We start from the raw sequence: 17,209 nt of genomic DNA, 5'->3' as shown, positions 1-17,209 counted from the left end.
CCCCCGATAAATTTTTCTTCAGGTATTTACTCAGAACTCGGATATTTTCGGGTCAAGGGACTTCTCAGATTTTACAAACGGAATATCATGAATTTTTCTGTATATAGACAGAATCTTAACAATTAAATTCGTAATTTATCGAGTTAAGTACAAATCCTCAAAGTACTTTCTCATTCCGGGTCAACTCGGACTATTTTACCTCTCAAAGGTATTTTCGTAATTTTTTAATCAGATAATTTCAGTATTAACCCTTAACAAAATAATATAATTTAGAGATCCTATGATTAATTACTTCCTTAAACATTCTCTGATCTTGAAATAATTCCTTAACAGACTTCTAGTATCTTGCATAAACCCTCTTGGGGTTAAAAACCGGTTATTTAAATTTCCTAAGCAAAACTAGTATTTCTATGCACATCAGTAGTTTCATTAGATCAATATCTCTTTACAACTTCTTATACAACTTCCATGGTCAATTCTTGTCTTTCTACAACATAAGGGTATTTTCGTAATTTTACCCTACCGAAGTATTCTCATAATTTCTCATCCAAGTACCTTTAACATTTAACCTTTGATGAAATAAATTATAAGTTACAGATCCAGGTTGATTTCTTCATCATTAAGCACAAAACTTGTAATTTAATTCTAACAATCCCTCAATTTCTTTTAAAAGTCATCTGAACCATAATCAATTACTGAACCTTTTTACCGTATTCAGATCGAGTGTAGAACTTCATTAATTACACATATGAGACCAAACATTTCCATTCATGCATTTACCAATACCAACATGTTCTATAAAGCATAAAGAGGTAGTAATGTATTACCTCGACCTCGATTTCTGTGTCATACTAATCGACCATTAAATTCCATTCAAACACCCTTGATCTTGAAATCATCTTCCAATAATTCCTCAGATGCATATCTACAGAAATTACATAAAAAACGAAGCTTAATTCCGAAAAACGAAATGAATCGGGTGATTAATAAGTGAAAACTAACTTACCGGGTTCGAATTTCGCGAAACGGACCCAAAAAATGGATTCAGGACGTCGAAAAATGTCTGAATTTTACACAAATATCACCCTAACAGGAATTAATTGCAAAATTAACACCCCCTACGCGCAGTGGCGACGCGTGAACAGTGATACGGTGTCGAAAAATTCCTAAAAATTATTTTAAGGCATTTTGAGACACTTACCAAGCTTGGTTCACAATTTTGAACGGCGGAGAGCTCGATTCTGAAACATTGAAAACTTTGACTTTCTCACCCCTCCACGTGCCAACAACGACGGAGAAACGGAGGACACCAGCGGACTCGGAACGATGCAAGGAACACGATGGTTCGGGAGGTGTCAAAAACGGATGGTCGGATCGTCGTGAATCGACGAAAAACCAACTGAAATTGAGTTAAAACCGACGATACTTCCAACTAAAAATAACAACGAACGACGACGATTCATAACGAAAGGTTTGAGGGGTTTTGTTATTCGGTCGACAACGAACACGATGGTGGTTTCAGTTCGTTGATCGGAGGTCAGATGACGAGTAGATCGGAATTGAAAGGAGGGTTGAAGAGGAAGAAAACTGGAAAATTTTTCCAGAAAACATACGGGAATATGGTTTATATTTTCTCCTAAAGAAAAATGGTCAAACCATGAGTTTAGCCACTGAATTTCCTGCACTTATTAAAACGGTATACCAACTTTTAAATTTTACAATTTAATCCACAGTTTCTTTCAAAATACCAATTAAATCCAATACTTTATAATTTCTAAAATTTAGCCCCTAAATTAGAGTGTTACAATTTCAGTGAACATATGTGGTTTCTGTCTCATTTCATTTATGATTTAATACATGAGTGACTAAAATAGGAACAAATCAAAAATTTAATAAGTAAACTAAAAAGATTTGATTTCTATTGACCAAAGTAGGAATGAGAAAAAAGTTGAATAATAAAATTTATAATTTATCTATAAAAACAAACACAAAAATTTATATAAAAAATTCTTAATGAAAAAACCACGTACAAAGGAAATGAAAATTCAGTCACTATAATCGATGATAACATTAAATAGAAATGATAAAAGGACACTTATCTTTAAAAGTTACATTAAACCATAAGTTTATGTTAAATATCCTAGAAATGACCATCCAACTCAGTTGGTAGAGCACAAGGTTCTTAATTTTGAGGTCGTGAAATCGAGTCTCACGGAGGGCATTTTATAATTCGGAGGTCTCCTACGGAAACTGCTCTCAACCTGGTGTTGGGGGCAACCTATTATCTTACTTCCCCTTACCTCATACACATAGAAAAAAAGGGACAACCACTTTTATGTTAAATATCCTGCCCTCTACATTCACCATACATACACACACATACACATACACACACACATATATATATATATATATATATATATATATTTACGTTATATAATTATTTTAAATTATAAATGATTATATAAACTATAACAATTTTTAGGTAAGTTATTCGTTTAGTACATAAATTATCAGTTTTGGTCCGTTTTAGTACATAAATTATCAGTTTTGGTCCGTTTTAGTACTTAAATTTTTAATTTTTTCAAAATCATACTTAACATTTAATTTTTTTGTTTCATTTTAGTACATCACCTTTAAAAACTTAACACCACTACTTTTTATGGGTAAATTATATCATTCATCACTCAACTATCTTCTCACTCATACTTTGGTACTAAAGTTTAAAAGTTTTCAATTTAGCCACTCAACTTCAAAATTAATCTTATTTTAATCACTCTAATTTATACTATTGATAATTTTTGTGTCATGACATTTTATTATTATTTTATTAATATATAATTCAAAATAAAATAAATAAATTTAAAAGTTAGAGTGATTAAATTAGGAGTAATTTGAAAGAGAGTAATTAAATTAAAAAAAAATTAAACTTTGGTGACCAAAATAGGAGTGAGAAGATAGTTGAGTGATCTATGATGAAATTTACCCATAAAAGAGGTGCCACTTACAATTCAACTTACAAATCAACCGTTAAGTTTTTAATGACGATGTAGTTAAACGAAACAAAAACTAAACGTTAGGTATGACTTTAAAAAAATTGAAAATTTAGATACTAAAATAGACCGAAACTAATAATTTACGTATTGAATACATAATTTACCCTAACTTTTTTAGAATAATCTAAGAACTCTTTAGAAAATTCAGAAATAGTGATAAATAGTAATCAAATATGTGTTATAAATTATATTGATCATTTCTATGAATAGTGATAAATAGTAATCAAATTTGTATTATAATAATGAATGTAAAAAAATAATGGATGAAAGCTTCAAGTTGTCCTCTGTATTTTGCATCTGTTTTTCTTCTTGATTTTAAAATCACAGTTATTTCATAATTTTTTAGTAAATACATTTTCTAAATTATTTTTAATTTTAAATTGAGTAAATTAATTAATTTAAAAATAAAATTTAATCTTAATTGAGTATCGCTTTGAGTAAAATCTCTTTTGAGTATCGCTGTCTAATATCAAAATTGAAAGATAGGAAGTATGTATTTTGACCTTTATTATTTATGTTACAAACCGCTTTATTTTTTACATTTAGCACATTTTTGGTTTACGAGGCACCAAACCTTTTTAAATCACGGTTTGTGTTATTTTAATTCCTTGTTCCTCTAATAAAAGGCTACATATATTATTATACCCCTCGGTTTATCTGTCTGTATTCTGGCTTTTTTGGAAACACAAGCAATAAGAAAAGATAAACCCAGTAAAAAGAGGCAAATCGATTTGGGTATGTATTTCTTTGGTGCATTGTTTTATAGCAATCGGTTTTTGTTTATAGCAATCGTTTGATTGTTTAGTACCCAAATTGATGTTTGTTTGACCAGGTTTTTGTTTAGAGCTGAATTTTTTTTAAAGATTTGAACTTTTCTTCTTTCTTTTTTTCTTTGTAGAAGAATAAAGGAAAATCGATTGGTAAAGTTTTGAAGTATTATACAATAACATATTGTCTTTCGGTTTTTGAATGGTATTTTTGTGTTTGAAATTGATTAAGATTCAGTTTTGAGTATTTGGGTTTTTGTCTAAGCTAAAGATTGATGGTGTTTTTACTTATTTTTTTAAATGATGATCGTAGAGTTGGTTTTGCAGCTTGGATGATGAATCTGATATTGCAGTGTATTTTACGTAGATGATTGTTTCCTTTACCCCCTTTTTTTTATGTTATAAGCATGCAATTTACATATGGTTACTTAGCACTTGAGGTCTAAATTTCTGATATATGATTGATGAACTAGAATTTTCGAGGTTGCAGTGAAATAGAATTGATCATCAACTTTTTATATGTTATGAATTCGGATTTTTTTCTAAACCAAATGGTTATCCCTTTAAATAAATGTTATTTGCATTTTGTGGCTATGATATTTTGGTTGGAAATTTAGAGATTTGCTAAGGGGTGAGCTGATGAAGAAAATGGTATATTGATGATTAGATAAAATTACATGAATTATGATTTGGTAGGAGGGAGTTTCCTTTTTGCATGGGAAAGAATGGCAGATTTGAGAGGAGGAATTCGTCAATCGAAAAGGACTAATGACAACCCAGAAATCCCTGCTTCCTTACTTCCAACGGTTCTGAATGGTGCTGGTAACAACACTTTTTAAGTTTTATCTTTATTTTTTAATTTTTTTTTAGTTTTTTGTTGTACCTGCTGTTTCCTTGTGTGATAAGTGATAACTGATAAGAATCCATGATCAGCTAGTAGAGGCAGAGGCAGAGGTAGAGGCAGAGGGCGTAGAGGAATGAATCCCGATGATAATTGCAAGCTTGTTGGTTCTGGTGCTCGTGGCAGGGGTTGTACTGGAATAAACTTGCCTGTGAGGCAGGTTGTTGAAAAAAGTGCAGAAAGATTGGTTGCTGTTGAGGAAGAAGGAAGCACTAGTTCACTTCCTGAAAGGGTACTATTTTTCTCTTTTATTAATCTGCCTCCTGGGGTCATTAGTTAGCCGTTTTTATAATGGAATGACAATGGAAATGTCTCGTGTTAGTGGATTGTTATGTCATACTCACTATTGAGGGTAAATAACCACACAGGACCATATCCAGTTCTCCATGTCAAAAAAGAAAAAAAAGAGCCACTTTCTTTCTGGCTATGCATGGTTTCATAATGTTATATATGGTTCAATCTGATCACTCACACAATTTTTCATCTCCAAATGTAATGTGCCAAACCTTTCAAGCTATTTTTACTAAAGTTCCATTTGCTTATCCTTTGGCAGGTACAGCTGGGGAACTCTCCTGTGTACAAGTTGGACAGAAAACTTGGTAAAGGTGGTTTCGGGCAGGTTTATGTTGGAAGAAGGATTTCAGGTGGCTCAGGGTGCAGTGGACCTGATGCCTTTGAGGTTTCATTTCACTTACACTCTAGTTAACCTGAAGAAAATTCACCTGAATTTGACGAAGGTGTTAATGCAATTATCCTGCTTCATTTTGCAGGTTGCTTTGAAACTTGAGCATCGAAATGGTAAAGGATGTAGTTCTGGTCCTCCTTATGAATGGCAAGCTTACAGGTATAGCAGATTTCATCATTGCAGTCAGTTGAACTCAACTTTTATGATCTAATTTGCTTCCTGTCTCAAAATTGCCATTCAGCACTCTTAATGGTTGTTATGGACTTCCCATGGTTCATTACAAAGGTCAACTAAGAGGGTACTACATCCTTGTGAGTTTCTCAGTGAAGAATTTCAAACCCACTGTTGTATTTTAGAACAAAAAATATCTTTATTGATGTTTCTTTGAAACTTGTGAATCCAGGTCATGGATATGCTAGGCCCAAGTTTATGGGATGTTTGGAACTCAAACAATCAGATGTATGAAACTATTTTTCTTTCTTTCTCCTTCTCTTTCTTTTAACATTCTACTAAGTTTTCCTAAAATTATATGTTTTGGATTTTTTTGTATACGACACTTTGTTGCTATAATATCTTATTGTTTCTTCTCTTGGTATAGGCTGACAGAAGAGATGGTTTCTTGTATAGCAGTGGAGGCAATATCGATTCTTGAGCAGCTTCATCAGAAAGGGTACTTCAAAGTCGTTGCATTGATATTTTTTCCTCACTTCTTTGACTGCTTGTATATTTTCATATTTCTTTTCTCTACTTCAGTTTTGTACATGGGGATGTTAAGCCTGAGAACTTTTTGCTTGGCCAGCCTGCGACCTCGAATGAGAAGAACTTGTATCTAGTTGATCTTGGTTTGGGTATAGCTGTTTTATGCTCCTTATACTGGAGATGCTTTACTGTTTTTAAGCGTATATTGTGGCATGACCCACAATTCTTGATCCTTTTCAGCTTCAAGATGGAAGGAGGCAGCATCTGCACGCCATGTTGATTATGACCAAAAGCCTGATGTGTTTAGGTAATTGACTCTAAGCAACTGCTTCTTTTAGGTCATGAACATGAACATAAAGGTTTTTGTTTATTTTTTATTATTTACATAAGAGTTATGTGTTCATAGGCTTTATTATTAAGTAGCTAAGCATAGTTTTCCCTGCCTAGTAGCCTGTTTTTTCTTCAGACTCAAGGAAGGCACATTTAAATATTTATATTTCTAATTTGGATTTATTATTATGTTTTCTGTTTTAGGGGAACTGTTCATTATGCTAGTGTACATGCTCATTTGGGTAGGACAGGAAGTCGAAGGGATGACCTTGAGTCATTGGCTTATACACTCATATTTCTACTTAGAGGGAAGCTTCCCTGGCAAGGTTACGTTGTGAGTTCTTTCAACTGCTCCACCTTATTTTGGATCTTTGTAGCTTAGTTATTGTCTTCTGCCATTAATGTCACGGGCTTTAATGTTTTATGGGGCTGCAGGGGGAGAACAAAGGATTTCTTGTTTGTAAGAAGAAGATGGGAACTTCTCCTGGGATGCTTTGTTCCTTGTGTCCTCCTCCATTTCAACAGTTTCTCGAGATTGTCGCCAATATGAAATTTGACGAAGAACCCAATTACTCAAAGCTCATCTCCCTTTTCCGTAACAGCATAGATTTCAACTCATCAATACATCCTATCCAAATCGATGGAGCTATTAAGGTTGTTACATGGCATTATCTTGTCTTGTGCCAATACCTTTTCTTAAATATATATACTTATTATTTAGATTTTCTTGATAAATCTTTAATGCATCAGGTGGGTCAAAAAAGGGAAGGACCATTTGCTGAGTTGGAAGATGGTGAGCAGCTTAAAAAGAAAGTTCGGCTTGGTTCTCCTGCTTCTCAGTGGATCTCAATATATAATTCCAGAACTTCCATGAAGCAGAGGTAAAAGTTCTCTTCAGAACCAAATATGTATTTAGTATAAGCTGCTCATACCATATATTTTGGTGGCTTCATATCATCATATGCTTCACAGGTCATTTGAATGGGCAAAATACTCTTATGGAAATGTAAATTTTAACTCACTGTACTTATTGCAGATATCATTTCAATGTTATGGATTCAAGACTCAACCAGCATGTGGAGAAGGCAATGGAAGATGGCTTGTATATTAGCAGTGTAGCGTCGTCATCGAATCTGTGGGCCATTGTTATGGATGCTGGTTCGGGGTTTACATCTCAGGTTTACGAGTTATCGCCAATCTTTTTGCACAAGGTAGAAATAACTATTCAGTTGTCAGCTTTTTTGTCTCATGATTTTAATCAGTGGAGCCTTGGGAAGTTTATCCTTACGGTTTGTATGTTCAGGAGTGGATAATGGAACAGTGGGAGAAGAATTACTACATCACTTCAGTTGCTGGTGCGTGCAATGGCAGTGCACTGGTTGTTATGTCAAAGGGTAATCAAAGCTTTTTCGAGATTCATGTTTCCCTAATTTTTCAAGTAATTATTTTCGCAATATCAATTTTCCGAAGGGTGACTAGTTTCATAAATTTTAAGTTTGTATGTTTACTGTGTCAACTTATGGGCCTGTAAATTCTGATTACTGACGTAGTAGTGCAGCTTAACACAAGCTAAGCTTCAAGATTAGGAAAAATAGGCGTGATTATCATGATTGATCAATCAAATCTCCGTGATGGTAAGGCTGAAATTGTGTTTCTCCTTGTCGCCGCAACAGGTACTCCCTACACGCAACAGTCATACAAAGTTACCGACGTGTTTCCCTTCAAATGGATTAATAAGAAGTGGAAAGAAGGCTTCTCTGTGACCTCAATGACCGCTGCAAGCAACAAATGGGCCATTGTCATGTCCCGAAATGCAGGCTATTCTCTTCAGGTTGTCTGATTCCGGTCTAATAATAAAAAATTGCATAACACTGTGGCAACCACTTATTTGTCTTGTACTTGTTTACTAGGTTGTTGAACTCGATTTCCTTTATCCGAGTGAGGGGATTCATCGAAGATGGGAAAATGGGTATCGGATTACATCAGCGGCAGCTACAGAGGATCAAGCTGCATTCATACTTAGTACACCTAAGAGGAAATCACAAGATGTAATGCAAGAAACTTTGCGTACATCTGCTTTTCCTAGTACCCAAGTAAAGGTAATATAATTTTGCGTGATTTGGTCTTGGTTATGGTTTTAGTCTCACTAGTATGCTGAAATTTTATATTTAATCCCTTTTACTCTAATTTGGCATAATTTGGTCCTACTTCTACAATTTTGTTAGTAGAACCAAATGGACAACACTATTAGTTGTTAAAGTGAGGTTAAAAGTTTTTTAGAACAACATTAAGCATTTGACTAACATGTAAATTTTTTGTTGGTTGAACATGGACTGCGAACTAATGACTGTAAAAGGAGAGTTTTCCCTTCATTACTTTAATAGCAACAGTTAATAGTGTTATAAATTTAGACCTATTAGTAGCATTATAAAATTAAAGGGTTTGAATTATGTCAAACTAAAGTAGAGGGATTAAACTCATAATGAGAATGCATGATTTTCATTGGTCTATGATATCATCTCTATTGGTATCTTTGAAGCAGTCTTGGTAAAATAGTTCAATTGATTTGAGGTTGCATATTTTAGATTAATAATGTAATTTGTAATCACTAATGATTCTTGTTTTCATCTATTTTGTAGGATAAGTGGTTGAAAAATCTGTATATTTCATCCATTTGCTATGGGAGGACGGTGTCTTGAAGTGGTAATCGGTATTTGGAGTGAACAACACTGCCACCTTGTATCTTAAATTTCAAACTCAACTTTATCTGATTGCACTTGTACTCTCGAGCTTACACCAGCTACACTAAACTATATTTCAAAGTTATTATTCAAATTCAATTACCAATTATAACCAGTTATTAATGAAATCATTTTGAGTAATTGAAATTTTACTGTACTTTTAATTCTATTTTATCTGTTATGTGAAACGTCATAACGTGTGGAATCTGTTCAAACTTGAATGATTTTTGTAGTCTGGTGTTATAAAAAAAATGTAATGTAATTAGGATCGTATTAGTTGGACGAGGCCTAAGACTAACGGCACAACAATTGCCTGATTCTTCAAGTGAAAACCTCAACATTCAATTAGCGAAGATCATTAAAAGTTAAAACACCGGAAATATTATACAATTGGTAGGATGTAAAAAGTTGATTTTACTTGCAAATCTTATTGAAATCGATTTGGTAGGATGTAAAAAGTTGATTTTACTTGCAAATCTTATTGAAATCGATTTGAGTTAAAACAATTTGTGATCCGAGGTGGTGGTGATTTGAAATTGATTCGAGTTCAAATTGGTGTTGACCTGAACCCGAGTAGGAGCTGAAAATTGTGGATCTGAACCCGACCTGAACCCAAATTGAACGCTTAATATGATAACACAAACCTGACCTGCATCCGACTGTTACGAACTCGAACCTAAGATTAACATGTTAAATAACTGGTATTACCAGACCTGTTATAGACCTGACCTACATCCGATTGTTATTAACCCGAACATGAGATTAACCTGTTAAATAATTGATATTACCAAACCTGTTAAATAATAAAGTCCATTTTTATATATTAGAATCCATGTAAAAAAAATTTCTTAAAACCCATTCATAATCCAATAAACTTTTTGAATTTTAGAAGTAAAAAAAAATCACCCCAGGATTCTATGTTGTCGCCGGATTTGGGAGAAGAAAAATGGGGCGGGGCCCTTGGTTTTATCATATCACTATGATGGTTCGAGACTTGCTTATAAGTAAGATTAAATAAATAAATATATGTCCATATATATATATATATATATATATACTTTTTTTTTCGAATAATAAATCCATTTTTATATATTAGAATCAATGTAAAAAAAATTTCTTAAAACCATTTCATAACCCAATATACTTTTGAAATCACTCTGATGATTGGACTTACTATTGTTAGTGTAAGATCCTGTCAGAATCCGACTTACTTATAAATAAGAATAAATAAATAAATATAAGTCCATTAAATAAAGCTCAATTATATATATATATATATATACATTTTTTAATAATAAAGTAGAATTCAAGTAAAAAAAGTTCTTAAAACTCATTCATACCCCCAATATACTTTTGAATTTTAAAAGTAAAAAAATAAATCACCAGAATTCTATGTTGCTGCCGGATTTAGGAGATGAAAAATGAAGCAGGTCCCTTGCTTTTATCATATCACTCTATTGTTTGACTTACTTTTGTTATCGTAGGATCTCGTTAGGATCCGATTTGCTTATAACTAAGACTAAGTAAATAAATATATGTCCATTAAATCAAATCCATTACTCATATATATATATATATATATATATATGTGCATATATTTTTTTAATAATAAAGCCCATTTTTATAAATTAGAATCCATGTAAAAAACATTCATAAAATCCATTCATAACTCAATATACTTTTAAATTTTAAAAGTAAAAAAAAATCCCCCAACGATTCTATGTTTCCACCCGATTTGGGAGAAGGAAAATGGGGCAGGACCCTTGCTTTTACTATATCATTATGATGGTTCGACTTGCTTTTGTTACCGTAGGATCCTGTTAGGATCCAGCTTGCTTATATGTGAGAATATATAAATAAATAATAAATATCCATTAAATAAAATCCAATACTCATTTAATATATATATATATATATATATATATATATATATATATATATATATATATATATATTACTTTCTTTAATATAAAGTCCAGTTTATATTAGAATCCATGTACAAAAAAAATCTTAAAATTGATTCATAACCCAATATAAATTTAAATAAATAATCGTTGATTTGGGAGAAGAAAAATGAGACGGAACCCTTACTTTTATCATATTACTCTGATGGTTCGACTTGCTTTTGTTACAACAGAATCCTATCAATTTGCTTATAAATAAGACTAAATAAATAAATATATGTCCATTAAATAAAACTCAATACACATTTAATAAATATATATTAAATGGGTATATATATACACTTTTTTTGAATAATAAAACCCATTTTCATATTTTAGAATCCATGTACAAAAAAATTTCTTAAAACTCATTCACAACCCAATATACTTTTAAATTTTAAAAGTCAAAAAATACCCCCATGATTCTATGTTGCCGCCAGAATTGGAAGAAGAAAAATGGTGTGGGGGCACTTGCTTTTACCATATCACTCTTATGGTTCGACTTGCTTTTGTTACTATAGGATCCTGTCAGGATCTGACTTGCTTATAAGTAAGAATAAATAAATAAATATATGTCCATTAAATAAAATACAATACTCATTTATATATATATATATATATGAATAATAAAGGTCATTTTTATATATTAGAATTCATGTACAAAAAATGCTTAAAATTCATACGTTTTTCTCGGAAAATCATCTTTTTAATTTAATATTTTCGATTAGGTACCAGTCAGACTATATTTCCCGATCTAACACCCTTTATAGTAAGGCGCGCCCCTGCAGCACGTTATACGTTAATTTGGCGCCACGTGGGGTAGGGTATGCTGACATGGATACACGTGTGTATGGCGCGGAGTAGGTTGGTAATTAAGGGTATAGTGCGCGACAGGGGCCGCGCCTTACCAGTGATTCTGACACGCGTCAGAAAGGAACGACCCCTGCCCCGCGCTATACCCTTAATTACCAACCTACCCCGCCCATTCACCCCAATCCTCCTTATAAATACTCACATTCTTAATCACTTTCATCACACCAAATCCTCTCAACTTCTCTCAAATACTCTTATATTCTCTTATTAAGATATATTTTATTATATTTAGTATTTTAGTAATTTATTTAATTATTTTAATTGTTTAATATTTTATTTAATTAATTTTTTGTAGATATAAATGGAAGGCGGTCTACTTTGGTTGGATGAAAATCATATATCTCGACACTTTGCTGATACGGTAACATTTTAACGTTTTAATTTAATTAATTAATTTATTTATTTAATGCATGATTATTAGTTTAAAAATTAATTTGTGTAATTATTTATATTTTAGGAGAGAGACCGTATATTAGATCCTTTTATTAGGAACCTTAAGTTAGTTATACCTACTCGTGTAATGTCGTATTTAGTAGAGGCTGGATTCGGTCACCTAGGTAGATATCAGGGTCACTGTAAGATAGAACCAAACCTTATTTCTGCCTTAGTAGAGCGGTGGAGGCTGGAGACCCACACATTCCATATTCCGTGCGGAGAGTGCACGATCACGCTTGAGGATGTTTCTATGCACCTGGGGCTTCCGGTGGATGGAGGTGTGATATCAGGGATAACTTCCGGTTCTTGGACTACTTTGTGTCGGGTTAGTCTAGGACGTGTCCCAGAAAATTTTAACGGTGGACGGATACCGTTAAATTGGTTAGATGACAATTTTCGGGAGTTGAGCGAGTACGCGTTTGACGATGAAGTTAAACAGTATGCACGAGCATATATACTGCAGCTGATAGGAGGGTTGATGATGCCGGAAAAATCGCTCTACCAAGTTCACTATATGTGGTTGCAACATCTTGATGACTTTCATCTGGTCAGATCACTCAGTTAGGGCTTGGCAGTTTTGGCTTGCCTGTACAGGGAGATTTGTCGAGCCATTGACTACAGGCATAATGCTATCGGCGGATGTCTCCTGCTGCTGCAGTCTTGGGCATGGTATCGATTGCCCTTTTTATGTCCCGTTGTCAAGAACCCATTTGTATTTCCGCTACTCGTGAGGTAATTATAAAATTGATTTTGTATATTAATAATTTTATACAGTGAATAAGAAATTATTTTTCTTGAATAGGTGGTCTACTGATAGGAAAAATCATCAAGAGCTACCTGATGATTTAGAAAAAATTAGGGTATTAATCGATCAGAAGGCTGTCACACATGTATGAATTTTAATGTTTAAAAATCGATTTTAGATTATAGTTATATAATTAGATTATTATTTTGATAAAAATTATATATATTTGTTTTAGTTTGAATGGGTGTCATATTCTACTGATGATGTGAGGGAGATGATCCCACCTGAGTTGAGGGGCCCATCAGATGTTTGGATGGCAATAGTCCCTTTGATATGTTATGCGACCGTCGAGTGACACTCCACTGATTGCGTGCTTCGGTAATTTGGTTGTTTTCAACCAATTTCGAAAGCATCTCGCAATATGGATGAGTTGCATATCACAGATAGACGTGGCAAGATAGATACAGATTGGCTGGTGAGGCATCATGCGTGGGTCATGTTGTGGGAGGATCGACATCGGTGCCTTCCCCGTAGAGAGCCCATTTTACTTGACCTCTTGATGGTCGCTGACGGTTATTACGAGTGGTTCAACAGTAATGGGAAATCGTTTCTGCTTCCCGAGAATGCACGAGGATAGACCTTTCCGCGACGTCGACAGAGACGTTCACCAACATAGAACCATCGTCCCCCGACTCGTGGACGGAGAGCAGGTGCTTCCGGTTCATCCTCAGCTACACCAGCAGGACCTTCACAGCAGTCACTGTATCCACCGGCTTACATACTGCAGCCATATATGATGCCGTCACCGCTTTTTCATTACCAAATGCCGCCACCGCCGCCTTCACCTGGTTTTATGACCCCGCCGGTGCCACCGTCACAGAGTTATATGACCCATCCTAGAGGCTATTATGGGTCTATGTTTGTAGACCCGACTTGGGGTTCATTTGCTCACATTTTGGCGGGTTCAGCCTCATCATCCATGGCCGCAGCACAGACACCTCCTGTACAGTTTTCACACTCAGTGATGTCTGGGTTTTATGAGTTTTCCCAGTTTTTGCAGGCCGGTCGAATAGTCAGTCATACACCCCGAGGGTCCTTACTCTATAGAGGTGCTTCATCGTCATCAGATCCTCATCAACAAAATGTAGCTGCTCAGGACGACGATGACGATGATGATGACAGCAAGGAGTCACAACCAGTGATACGAAGAAATTCTCCTCAAGACCAACAGCCACCACCCTGCGGAACACATTCGTGCCGCAGGCATCAATAAATTTTGTTTTTTTATACTTGTATTTAGTACTTTTTTATTGTAGTTTTTTATTAGACTTTTTATTGTAATTTTTTATTATTTATCATTTAATACTTACTTTGTTAATTTATCATTTAATATAAGTTGGTCGTCATGTGTCCATATCGATATCCACCATCATATGCGTTCGTCCATATTTCTTTATCGATGAGGCTGATGTAATCATATCCTTCCTCGTTCTTCGCCCGCAAATCTTGAAGCATTGATTTAAACGTTCGAGGAAGTAGTTCGTAACCTAATCAAAAAATGTATAACTTAATAACTTGATTTCTTTGTAAAATTAAAATGATCAAAAAATGTATAACTTACTAAATTGCTTTCACTTACCCATTCGTACAATTAATTGACGCTCATCATTATTCTTGTACCTTCCATGGTAGTTCGCAGCAATGTGTCGGGAGACAATACCTATGTTGGACAAAGGGTGGTTGCCACATTGGACCCAAAGACTCCATTGCTGCTTTGATCCCAGCTCCACGATCTGAAATGACACAGATTTTCTCCCTCGTGATAACATGTGTACGTAAGTTTCAGAGGAAAAAAGCCCAAGAATATATATCTTCTCCTTCGACAAGAGAAAAAGCAACTGGAAGAATGTTGCGATTACCATCTTAGACAACTGCCAATAATAAAACTTGCTTGTATTTTCCATACAAGAAAGTCCCGTCGATCTGGACCACAGGCTTGCAGTATTTGACAGCATTAACGTACTGTGGGTAAGTCCAAAAAACCCGATAGAATTGGCATCGATCGCGTAGAACTCGATCATTATGGTATGCATAGGAGGTTTCGAAGTCCACAATTATCCCAGGATTCAACGTCTGCACCAGCCTAAACCAACCTGGAAGTTCGTTGTAAGATGCATCCCATTTGCCATGAAGTTTGACAATGGCATTTTGTTTTGCCAACCAAGCTTTTTTATATGAGACATTGTACCCATACTGCGATTGTATAGCTGAAATCAACACTGCAACAGCTATATGAGAGCTTGCTTTTACCATGGGCATGATGGCTTAGCATATCACTTCAGAGTCCAAGTTGGGATGATCTTGGTTGACCCCTCAAGCACAACATGTGTGAGGACCGTTGTATATTGTTAGTTCCCATATGTTGTTTTTCCTCTTCCTCTTCGATATGTGAACCATCCAATTGCATCCATTTTCACGTCGGGCACAGTAGTATACATATTTTTCGGTGTGGAGCGGTCGACTCTAGACTGAAAAAATTACGGATATTGTAATTTTTGATAGCCATCATCGCTTCTTCCTTGCTTGAAAACTCCATGCCTAAAGATAACTCACCATTATTTATTGATGAGTAATATCCATAGTCACCGAGATGAGGCATATCCACAAATTCTGGCCTATACATTGCATCATAATCAGCTTTATACATGTGTGCTGGAGGGTCAGTTTGTGCCATATTTGTTGGAACTTCATCTACATCATCATCACCATCGGAGTTGAATTGCAGTGATTCTAGGTGAATGAATAGTCCAGTCTCAGCACCATCCGTACCAGGCTCACGAAGCGGTTCTTCTGGTGGAGATGATGGTTCCTCCATGCTCTCCACATTTAGGTTGAAGAACCTACTACTGGCACGCCTTCCCCTTGAACTAAAAGGCATATATGGATTGAGATCGAAAAAGCTCGTAGTCGAATGCCTCCCCCTGGAGCTTGAAGCCATCGTGTCAAATGAAAACTGCATAGATTGTTACGTCGATGGCATCTCCATATTAAGGTCAAAGAAATTTCCAGATGAATGCCTTCCCCTCGAACTGGACGCGATGTTGCCATACGGATTGTTCGTGAACCCACCTCGGTACATATCGTAAGGAGTTGCGGATGAATGTCTCCCCATTAAAGTTGATGTGTCGGCACCATGATGTGGATTTCCCATTATGGCATTAAAATCATTACACATTACTGTAGTCGGGCTGTCAACTTGATCAACTTGTTCAGTCAGCCCATAGTGTAAGCTTAATGGCTAACCCCGAACAGCACGCACTTGAACAAACTTTGCATACATCTCAATATCGCCGTCTGAATAATTACTTTAAGAATCAGCCATCATTTCAACATCATCATTTTTCGATAGTTCGAACACTGTATAAATTAATGGCAACAATGATGTTGGAAATCTGTATTGCAACGACGACATTCTTCTACTACTTCCAACATGAACCTTCCTCGAAATCTTCGTTATCAGCTCCTCAAGAGTTATGTTTCTCTTGAATGATATTTTAACACGCTCATTTGATACGAAAACAACGCCGGTTTCATCTTCTCGATTTTCTCCATCATAATAAACAATAGCTGAAAGTCGCATCATTCTTAGAGTTTAAAAGTGCAACAATATTATATCTGCAAAAAAAACAACTGAAACAAACCTGATTAAATAAATAATATATGACCAAAAATATAACATAATAAATTTTTTACACATAAATGTAAATAATTTAAATAATATAATTTTATATTATTACCTGCACCGCAAAAATATTTCGACGTATGCTCCCACTTTCTAATTCTACAAACACAGAAATTAATTGAAAACAATTAGTATAATATTTTTTCAAATAATCATATATAACTATAAAATAAATATTATAACAAAATTACCTTATAACGAAAGATCGAGCAAACTTCTGAATCAAATATAAGATGAATGTCGGATGTTATTTACTGATTCAAAGGATTGTTGGTGAGAGAGTTTACGGGAG

The 17,209-nt window shown here is 34.5% G+C and overlaps 1 protein-coding gene across 3 annotated transcripts; it reads left to right on the top strand.

Annotated features, from left to right (window-relative positions):
- Positions 1–3,643: 3,643 nt before the first annotated feature.
- Positions 3,644–9,317, top strand: LOC120176767 (casein kinase 1-like protein HD16). Of its 3 annotated transcripts, none has more exons than XM_039183115.1 (19): positions 3,671–3,791; positions 4,151–4,263; positions 4,520–4,645; positions 4,757–4,956; positions 5,278–5,403; positions 5,495–5,568; positions 5,651–5,720; positions 5,813–5,868; positions 6,008–6,079; positions 6,163–6,257; positions 6,349–6,415; positions 6,643–6,772; positions 6,874–7,092; positions 7,189–7,319; positions 7,475–7,649; positions 7,742–7,832; positions 8,112–8,269; positions 8,349–8,537; positions 9,078–9,317. In XM_039183115.1, exons 3-19 carry the CDS (start codon positions 4,549–4,551, stop codon positions 9,135–9,137), a joined length of 2,010 nt encoding a protein of 669 aa, XP_039039046.1. In that variant the 5' UTR covers positions 3,671–3,791; positions 4,151–4,263; positions 4,520–4,548; the 3' UTR covers positions 9,138–9,317. The 3 variants fall into 3 exon arrangements, with proteins under 3 accessions (XP_039039044.1, XP_039039046.1, XP_039039045.1); XM_039183114.1 differs by having other exon boundaries at positions 4,151–4,306; XM_039183113.1 differs by lacking the exon at positions 4,151–4,263 and having other exon boundaries at positions 3,644–3,791.
- The last annotated feature ends 7,892 nt before the right edge of the window (positions 9,318–17,209 follow it).

This window comes from Hibiscus syriacus, unplaced genomic scaffold (genome assembly GCF_006381635.1).
Source record: "Hibiscus syriacus cultivar Baekdansim isolate YM2019G1 unplaced genomic scaffold, ASM638163v2 tig00112253_pilon, whole genome shotgun sequence".
NCBI classification, from domain to species: domain Eukaryota; kingdom Viridiplantae; phylum Streptophyta; class Magnoliopsida; order Malvales; family Malvaceae; genus Hibiscus; species Hibiscus syriacus.
Note: the sequence above shows the minus strand (reverse complement) of the source record. Positions and strands in the feature narration are given on the sequence as shown.